The sequence below is a fragment of the Panthera pardus genome, unplaced genomic scaffold (assembly GCF_024362965.1).
Source record: "Panthera pardus isolate Hobbes unplaced genomic scaffold, ASM2436296v1 HiC_scaffold_8, whole genome shotgun sequence".
NCBI lineage: Eukaryota > Metazoa > Chordata > Mammalia > Carnivora > Felidae > Panthera > Panthera pardus.
The window spans coordinates 75309783-75320322 of record NW_026527013.1 but is presented as its reverse complement, the minus strand read 5'-3'; the positions used below and the strand labels follow the sequence as shown (position 1 = coordinate 75320322).

Sequence of the window (10540 nt, the reverse complement as noted above, 5' to 3'; positions counted from 1 at the left end):
AGGATTCATCTTAAGTCGTTGCCATTTATGTGAGTTATCAGCTATGCCACCGGGCACGGACTGTTATTTTCTTGCACTAATGTAGCACTCGTGATGAACCAACCTCCCTGCAAATCAGCCGCTGGGAAAATCCTGGCTCCGTAACAGTGATTTCCCTAGTAAGAAACGTGAAGGGAATGCGCTAGGAGAACTGAAACCACACATCAGAAACACCAGATTTGGAAGTCTGATGATGCCTATTCCAGACCAGCCAACATTGCATACAGGATTACGCCAGCAGAAAAGAGTGAATCAAATGAAGGATTTTTGTTTGAAACTCTCTTCTATAAACAATGGCCCAGTGAAATGACTTTTCTATTCCGCGTGATCTCTTTGTACGTCCCTATGAACATGAACATGTCAGAAAGAAAGGTGACCGAAGGATGAGGCTGGCGTGAAAGGAAACTGCTGATGATGAAGGTCGTCAGATTTTCGGTGACACACAGACGGTCACAGCCGGCGCCTCCAAGGGGCCTCTGTCCACAAAGCTGTTATTTGTGCTGTAGTGATTGCTGGGCAGCAGGGACACCGAATGACCAGCAATGACTGGGAGGGAGGGCTCTGGGGAAGGGAGGCGGGCTATGGAGCACAACCCGGAGGAACAAGCGTATTTCCGCACAAATAACAACTCCAACAATACACTATTTCAAGCAGTGCATCCGACTGAAACAAGCTTCCCCAAACAAAGGACTCTGTGGAGGAAGTAGGGTAATTGCTGGAGATTACCAATGGTTTATTTGGAATGACACAGCACTGAAAACATAGTCGTTACACATGATTTGTGGATACAGCATACATCACCTATCTTATTTCGGGACAATCTGGGAAGATGAGTCGCATAAATATAAAGAGTTGGAAATATATAGGAGCTTTTTTTTTTTTTAATATATATATAGTGTTCTTTGGGGGTGGACTTTTATGTCCCATCAGGCAGCCAATCTTAGAAAGGCAGAAGTTAACACTACATAGCTGCTCATCCCAGCTAGCTTACCTCCAGCCACCGCAGCCGGACACCTAGACAATGAGGCTCGGCTTTCTCCAAAGGGACAGCAGCTCTGACATGCTATTTGTCATGGCATCCTGAAAAAATGCACATTACAAAACACAGATACTGTTGACTGTTTTGGCAATGGGATGGCGGGTTTTGCCCGGAGGCAAAACTGCAACTGTAAATGCCAGACAGAGCCAGGGCAATGCATGTATCAATGACACTCGAGAGGCAAAGAGCTCAGATGGAACGAAAGAAAGCAAAAGGCAACTATGTATATGTAGCGTGGCGCTGGGCATACACATAGATCGGGGAGAGATGGGAACTAGCGTGTGTACCTGTGTGTCCTTATACATATACAGAGAGAGAGGTGGTGGGAAAGAACACTGAAAACGTGTGCCAACAGTTTAAACACGGTAAACTTGGGAGAGAGCGAGCATGTGCTCACACCTGTGCAAGGGAACAAGATAATCTCGAACTACAGGATAACTCATCACGTCTTCTGCAGGACAGCCGCTCAATACCATACACTTGGCGCAGAGAAATTAAGGTTCTGGTCTGGAGAAAGCTACTGCAGCACTGGTGGGAGGGGATCAAGTACAAGAGTCTCCACAGCTTGGACAAAGCACAAATAAACCTGTTAATCGATAACGTGGGAACCAGTGAGGACCTTATCTGTAATTTACTTTTTTCTCTCACATTTTTTGTGGGTTTTTTTTTGTTTTTTTTTTTTTCTTTTATCTTTTTTTTTTTCTTGCACACATGCTTCATTGATATATCTTTCCAAGCTTTGTCTGGCACCAGCCTGTAAATCATTAAGAGTGTAATAGCAAAAGTGAACGGTTTGGGTTTTCCCCGCGGGTTTAAAAACCCGATAGGCTCTTTCTACAATATTTTTGGCCCTAATCCAGGCGCCGGGTGAAGTTTTCTGGAAAGAGGCCTTTGTAGGTGGCGAGGTCTCTATATTGAAGCCAGTCTGATTCCTTCACTCCCACCAGCCAGCCTGCATCCTGCAAGACAAAGACAGGGCTTTCAAGGTCTAACAAACTACTGGAAAAATCTGCACTGCCAAGAATTAACAAAATAACTTACATGTCTATTTTATTTATTTATTTTGAGAGAGAGAGAGTGCAAATGGGGAAGGGCTGAGAGAGAGACAGAGAGAGAGAGAGAGAGAGAGAGAGAGAGAGAATCCCAAGCAGGCTACAGGCTGTCAGCGCACAGCCCGATGTGGGGCCTGAACTCACAAACTGTGAGATCATGACCTGAGCTACAATCAAGAGTTGGATGCTTTACAGACTGAGCCACCCAGGCACCCCCAAAATAATTTGGGGGTTGTGATACTGCACCAGGATGTTACATTATACATAAACCAGTGTCTGAAAGCAGTGGGAAAGCTCGTCCCAAATAAGTTATTAGGTTAAAAAAAAAAAAACAAAAACAAAAAAAAAACAAGGGGCATCTGAGTGGCTCAGTCGGTTAAGGGGTGGACTCTTGATTTCAGCTCAGGTCATGATCTCACAGTTCATGAGATCTAGCCCCACATCTGGCTCCACACTGACAGTGCTCAGAGCCTGCATCGGATTCTCTCTCTCTCCCTCTCTCTGACCATCCCCCACTCACGCTCACTCTCTCTCAAGATATATAACCTTAAAAAATAATAATAATTATAAACATTTAAAACTATTTATTTTCTGGATCTAGTATAGCTAACTGAAAGTTAATACAAATATTATAATTTTGTATATAGTTAATTGACGTTAATTGGATTACGACAGGAGTTCTTAAGGAAGAGGAAAGGATTAAGAATGATAGCCAGTGCAGAAAGAAAAGCACCATGTACAAACATGTCGTGCACAGGAACATTCTCTATCCTGTGGGTCACAGGGAAGAAATGACTTAAGGACCCAGGTCAGGATATAGTGCTGGCAAAGCCATGGAAGGCCTAGTATCTCATCCTGAACCTGCCTGGAAGGAAGACCTCTGTGCCCCAGCTCACATCATGTGACCCAAATAAACCACCACACATAACGCTTATCAAGTAACCGCTAGATAGGTGTTAACCTGCTATTGCCATTGTGTGTGTTGTTGCTGTGACAGTATCTCATTTTTCGAGTTTATATGAACCACAAAGCAGGATGTTGTCATGACATGCTTGTTGGAAACATTCCTGTGTTCTTTATAAAGTATTTCTCACAAACATCTGTCTTGTAGGAGTACCATCATGAACAGGAAGACAGCCGCAGGAAAGTAAAGGGAGCCACTGTGTGTGGCCATTCAGCTCGGGAGACGACAGGTGATTCTGAGGACGAAGGCTGCTGTCTGCCCTTGGCCTATGGCAGATCAGCAGATCCCGGTTGGAAAACGCTGAGTGGAAGGAGCGGCATGAAACCTACAGACCGTATAGTGCAAAACTAGCGGGCAATGACTTGTCTTGATTATGTTAACCAATGCACGAAAGAGATCCCACTTAGGATGAAGGATGGGGAGATTCAATCAGAAGCCACTCTCAATATAGTTCAAGTACATCAGATAAAATGAGGTCTCAAAAATTAAATAAAGAGCCTGAATACATTCCCTCTTGGTGTAATCTGAGGCTATAAATTGATGCTGCTATATAGACAAGCAATATAAGCATTTAGACAGGCCAATTTTCGAAGGTGGGGAAAGAAAAAACCCGAGGAAAAGATGACTCAATAAAATACCTGATAATATCCTAGCGAGGAAGGGAAATGTCCTCTTGAAAATTATGATGTTATATATGTGAAGGGCAAAGTTATACTTAAAGTAAAAGATGATAACTAAATTTTTTCTAAACCTCCAGTAAGCATCTAAAAGGCCATATTTCCCCACACAAGTGTCTATATTTGACTTTATTTACAATGAATGAAAAAATCTAATGGAGCCAAGTAGAGTCATGCATTTTAAAATTGTTTCAATAAAGAACAAAAGTTATGGACTGGTACAAACTCATCATCAAGATGTATGCCAACACGTATACTCTGAAACACAATTTATATAGTGAAGTGAAAAATATTAGCCAATATCAATCTTGAGCCGAAGCAAATCGGGAAAATTAAATTTTAACTGCTTAAAATGTGTGGTGGACGAGACTTACAGTTTTGGTAACGGCCAAATAGCTTGTGTCAGACAGGTGCTTCTGCACAGAACAGTTATAACCACTAGAATAACTATATATTATACAAATCTACACATGTATACGTATACATATTTGCAACTACTTATGTACAGAAATAATAAAATATGTAATATAAAAGTTTATATGATAGGATTATTACAAATCATGGGGTTGACATATATAACAACTATTTGAAGGCACTGGCACCGACCAAAAAAGCAGGCCAAAAATGGAGAATATTTAACCCTTGAAAGTAGGAAATTGCACTGGGTGAGATCTCTGCCGATACAGCACCCCACCCCCACGCCCGAGGATTAGCCTCAGCCTGTGTGACGCAGGGCATTCAAAGGAAGAGTGGAGGGCTTCCAGAGGAACTATATTTCTATGGGGAATATCTTGAAGAGATCAACAGAGGCGGGTTCCCAAGCATGCAGAGAAATTCCCCTGAAATCCTGAGCGGCCCCCACAGGTTGTGAATATACAAGGGGTCCCCCAAGGAGAAAGCAACACAGGGAGGCAGAAAAACTGAAGAGAAGTTTCAGCACTGCCCATGGAGGGGAGACAGAGTTTAGAGTTTAAATCCCACCAAGTTAGGAAGCCTGGTGAATCCTTCAGGTTTTCTACTCAAATTTCAGAAGGGCCATTCTCAGAAGTAAAAGATGTCTTAGGACTAAGAGTCCATCCTCAAAGAAAGGCAAAATTGAAACAGACCCACCCTAACAAAGCATAAGACAAACTTCCATGAATTCAAGCTAATTATCCAGTTACCTCCATGTCTGCTAGAGGAAAAAGAAACAAGCTTCAGAGACAGAAAACAGAATCCAGACTCTACAATGTGTCCAGTATCAATAAAAAGAAAAAAATTGCTGGAGGGGTGCCCGGGTGGCTCAGTTGGTTAAGTATCTGACTTTGGCTCATGTTATGATCTCATGGTTCTCGAGTTTGAGCCTCGCGTCAGTCTCTGTGCTGACAGCCTGCTTCAGATTCTGTGTCTCCCTTTCTCTCTGCCCCTCCCTGTTCATAATCTCTCTCTGTCTCTCTCTCTCAAAAATAAATAAATTGTTAAAAAGAAACTTTAAAAAATTACTATATATGAGAAAAAAAAGGAAAATATCCCCTGAAGATAAAAGGCAATCGATAGAAGTGTGTGCTGAGATGGCCTAGCTTTTGGAATTAGCAGTAAGAAGTTAACACAGCTATTATAAAATATGTGCACGTGCTTACACTGAAAGATAGCAATAATGAAAGAATAGATGGGAAATCTCAGGAAGGAAATGGCAACTAAATACAAAACCAACACCAACATTATAGAACTGTGTTAAGTACAGCATCTGAAATGAAAAAGTCACTGGATAAGCTAAACAACAAATTCAAAGTAGCAGAAGAAAAGGTCACTGTACTTGAAGACAAATCAATAGAAATTATCCAACCTGAGTACCAGAAAGAATTACATATTGAACAAAAAAGGACAGTCTTAGACATCAAGAAGTCCAACAGATGTATAATTAGGGACTCCCAAAAAGAGGAGAAAGAGAATGAGGCAGGAGAAGAATTTAAGAAATATTAGCTGAAAGTCTTCCAAATGTAATGGAAAACATCAGGCTACAAATCTAAGCAGCTCAGTGAATCCCAAGCATGAAAACCACAAAACAAATAAAAACAACAAAACAAACAAGCCCTAAGCACATTACATTGAACTGTTGAAAACCAAAGATACAGAGAAATTCTTAAAAGCAGTTAGGGAAAAAGTCACAGTATATATATACCCAGAAACAATGTTAAGCAAATGGCAGCTGATTTCTAGTCATAAATAGCAATAAAACAGAGAACACGGAGCAGTATCTTTAAAAAGTTGAAAGAAAAAAGTCAACTCAAAATTCTTTCTCTTGGGAAAATATCTTTAAAAATGAAGACGAAAGAAAGACATTTTCAGATAAACAGAAACTGAGAGTATATATTGCCAACAGATTAGCCTCATAGGAATTGGTGAAGAAAATTTTTCAGGCAGGGGCACCTGGCTAGCTCAGTCTGTGGAGCATGTGACTCTTGAACTTGGGGTTGTGAGTTCGAACCCCAGGTTGGATGTAGAGATTACTTAAACATAAAATCTTTTTTTTAAAAAAGAAAGAAAAAGAAAAAGTGCACTGAAAAAGAATATTAAAAAAAAGAAGAAAAAGAAAAGAAAACTTTCAGGCAGAAAAGAAGTGAGACTGGATGGAAACTCATCTATTAGAAGAACCAGAAAGAGCAGAGAAAATGGTGAACATGTTGGTAGATGTAAGATTAGCTTTTTACTCTTAATCTTTTTAAAAGATAACTTATGGTTAATGCAAAAAAAAAATTAGCTTAATTATAATGGCTTTTTTAACGATTTTGAGATATGTAGACACTTTTGCCTGATGGTAATTAATGCTTTGCCACTTTTTGCCTTGAAGATTGTATCTGAGGTTTTAACTATTTTATCGATCCTTTCAAACAACTAACTTTTGGATTTATTAGTTTTCTCCATTGTGTGTCTTTTTATTACATTCATCTGTGAATTTATTTTTATTATTTCTGTCCTTCCCTGTGCTTTGTACTTAATTTGATCTTTTTTATCCTCTTGGGCTGAAAATTTAGAAATTGATGGTCACTAGGAAATATTTTTCTAATTTACACTGTGACTTATGTGGTCCAAGGATTATTCAGAAATATATATATATATATATATATATATATATATATATATATATACTTAATATTTAGAGCTTTTAAAGCTCTATTGTTACTATTCATATCTAATTTAATCTTATTATGGTCAAGACTTTGACCTAGCACCTGTTCTATCTTGGAAAGTGTATTATCAAGAGAAAGAACAAAATGTGGGGCTTGGGAAGCCTTGCCCTCTAAAGCAGCAACTTTATTTTGGGGGGGTAAAAGGCTCAGAAACCTCCTTGAGAAGATGATGGAAATTACAGCTCTTCTCTCCAGAAAAACATGTTCAATAGGCACATGTATACATTTTGCATGCTATTTAGGGGTTCACAAATCCTACAAATAAGAACAAAATGGAATTCTTGGCACCTTCACATCAGAACACTATGCTCAAAGGTGATTTTTTTTAAGAGTCTTTTAAAATTGAAGTATAAATACTAGGTAATGCAAACATCATTTAAATGTACAGTTTAGTTTTGACAAATGCATACACACGTGTAATCCACACCCCTATTCAGACAGAAAACATTTCCATCCCTAGAAAGCTCCCCCATGTTCTCTCCTGGCCAATCTCCCCATCCGCAGAGGCAACTACTTTTGAGGGAGATTTTTAGTGCACGTGGATAGGGGCCACATTTCCTAAACACTGGTTTTTCAGAGACAACATCCCTAGAAAGCAGATGCAAAATAAGAAATGGTCATCTATTTGTATCAAAAAGAAACAATATAACACCATCCCCAAAAGAGGTGTCCTAAAAAGCTTCCGTTAGCCATGTCCTGTACTCATAAGCCCTAAGCGCCCTGTAGCACCTCAGGAAATAGAAATGTCTTCAGGAAGTCACTGCGTCCAAGAGACCCTCAGAAAAAAACCAACATAGCCCGTAGGACCTTTCAATTTCACTCTTTACCTGGTCAGCTTCTGAATCTGAGGGGACCACCAATACCACGTCACCCCTTTGTAAGGTAAGTTCATCAGAATTTGCTGCCTCAAAATCGTGCAGTGTTTCCACCTGCAAAAGATTTTAGAAGAATTTACTAATTTTATTTTTTTAACATTTATTTTTGAGAGAGAGAGAGAGAGAGAGAGAGAGAGAAAGACACAGAGCATGAGCGGGGCAGGGGCAGAGCAAGAGGGAGACACAGAATCCGAAGCAGGCTCCAGGCTCCGAGCTGTCAGCACAGAGCCCAATGAGGGGCTTGAACCCACAGACCGTGAGATCATGACCTGAGCCAAAGTCGGACGCTTAACCAACTGAGTCACCCAGGCGCCCTGAATTTACTAATTTTAAAAAGAAAGGAAGCGTAACATTGAAGTCTCTCAGCCAGATGAGCAGCAGGTACTTGTAGAAGTCTGTCCAACCCGGATAAAAAAGACGGTGATTCTAACATACCTCAAGGGAGAAGACCTCTAAACACAGAAAGAAGTCCTGTTTACTTAAAACATCCAATTCTTGAAGACTGATACTGAGGCAGTTTGGATGTACATTTAGGAACACAATACGTTCTGCAAGAGTTGAAACGTAGTGCTTTTGTTAAATTTCAATTCATCCTATTTTTATTAGAGATTTACATTTTATTATCACTAATGCTTTATTATTGTTCGTTTTTAAACTTGAACTAAAAATGCCTAGTTGGAAGTGCCTCTAACTTCACTTCTGTCATGTAATTAAGGATTGGAAAAATCATCACTTCCCAGGTTATATGGGAAGTACTATTTAATTAAACGCAGGGATCAGTTCCTGTATAAACTTCCTTCCCTAGCTTACCTTTGAAACCATGCCAATCTGTTTCTTTTCTTTCATTTTTTTTTTTAACTGAAACATAGGGGCACCTGGGTGGCTCAGTTGGTTAAGTGTCTGGCTTCAGCTCAGATCATGACCTCATAGTTTGTGGGTTTGAGCCCCGCGTTGGGCTCTGTGCTGACAGCCCAGAGCCTGGAACCTGCTTCGGATTCTGTGTCTCCCTCTCTCTCTGCCCCTCCCCCGCTCACTCTCTGTCTCTCAAAAATAAATAAAAACATTAAACCAAAACTGAAATCTATTTGGGGTGCCTGACTGGCTCAGTCAGAAGACCATGTGACTCTTGAGCTTGGGGTCATGAGTTTGAGCCCCAAAGTGGGTGTAAAGATTACTTAAGTAAATAAGTAGAATTTAAAAATTGAAATATAATCATAAATGAATAAATAAACGTTGAAATATATTTGACAAGTAATATTATGCAAATTCAAGGTGTACAACATGCTAATTTGACACATTTATATACCCTAATATGATGCCACTGTAACACCTCTATCATGTTGTGTAATTACCATTTCTTTCTACTGGTTGGAATAATTAAGATCTAGTCTCTGAGCAAGTTTGATGATTATAATACAATATTGTTGTCTGTATTCACCATGCTGTGCATTAGATCTCTAGGGCTTAGCTTCTACTCATTGGAAGTTTATACCCTTAAACAACACCTGTCCTCTCTCCCTACCCCCTCTCTTTCCCCTTTTTTGGAAAGACTTATTCAAAATTTGATTATAAAAAAATTTTTAAAAAACAAAGTAGAAAGAAGAGTATAATGACCCACATACTCCTCACCAGCTTGAACAACTATTCAGTCATGGACGGGTGTATTTCTCCCATGTCCCTCCCCTTAGCCCTACCCCCCTGAGGTTAAGGGATTGGCTGTACTCTGCATACAGAATGATAAAATGTCAGAGCTGGAAATGAGGATTTTATTCTCAAAGCCACTTTGCTGCTGAGAATGAGAAGCACAGAGAGAGGAGTGATGTTCCTCGGGCCGCTGCAGTTAGTGAGGGGAGTGGGGGTGGCCCCAGGGAGGCTGACCTTGCAGGGAATCCGCCTCCTTGACTTCCTGTGCTCTGCTTACCACACAGCGGACACCCGCCCTCACTAACCACACGTTTAATTGTTCCTCTGTGTGATTCATTCATAAATCCATTCCACCCGCCCCGGACCCATCTGAGGTAGCAAGGGGACAGGTCTCTAATGAGCAGAGAGAGAAAAAAAAGATGACTAGGGGCACCTGGGTGGCTCAGTTCGTTAAGTGTCCAACTTTGGCCCAGGTCATGATCTCACGGCTCATGGGTTCGAGCCCCGCATTTGTGCCATTAGGACAGAACCCACTTTGGATCCTCTGTCTCCCTCTCTCTCTGCCCCTCCCCTGCTTGCATGCACACTCTCTCTCAAGAACAAACATTTAAAAAAAGAAAAAAGAGGACTATTCCTCTCCACTCCCGCCCTCACAAACACACTTAAATTTAACATTTGTGAAAGAAAAACAGCTGAGTTTTGAAACGTAAATTCATATTATGGAACTGAAAATTCCCACCCATATTCTATTAAGGAGGATTAACTGCCTTTGGCACTTAGCTTAAGCCAGTGTTTTCAGGTATTTACCGAAAACAGGTTTTGGGTAAGGCCCCTTCCCTTTCTGAAAGCTCTAAGTAGCCATTTTTTTTTCAAAAAATTTTAAATGCTTATTTACTTTCTAAAAGATGGAGAGACAGAGTGTTAGTGGGGAAGAGGCAGAGAGAGAGGGAGACACAGAACCGGAAGCAGGCTCCAGGCTCTGAGCTGTCAGCGCAGAGCCTGATATGGGGCTGGAACTCACGAACTGCGAGATCGTGACCTGAGCCGAAGTCGGACACTTAACCAACTGAGCCACCCAGG

At 40.7% G+C, this 10540-nt stretch overlaps 1 protein-coding gene across 4 annotated transcripts in view; it reads right to left on the bottom strand.

Annotated features, from left to right (window-relative positions):
• Positions 1 to 743: 743 nt before the first annotated feature.
• Positions 744 to 10540, bottom strand: part of AMPH (amphiphysin) — a 248447-nt gene continuing 238650 nt past the window's right edge. For all 4 annotated transcript variants that reach the window (XM_019451112.2, XM_053898535.1, XM_019451116.2 and 1 more), the window contains 2 exons: positions 7769 to 7870; positions 744 to 2037 (listed from right to left, as the gene is read on the bottom strand). In XM_019451112.2, coding sequence (XP_019306657.2) covers positions 1930 to 2037; positions 7769 to 7870 — 210 coding nt within the window. In that variant the 3' untranslated portion in view covers positions 744 to 1929. The remainder of the gene's footprint in view (positions 2038 to 7768; positions 7871 to 10540) is intronic.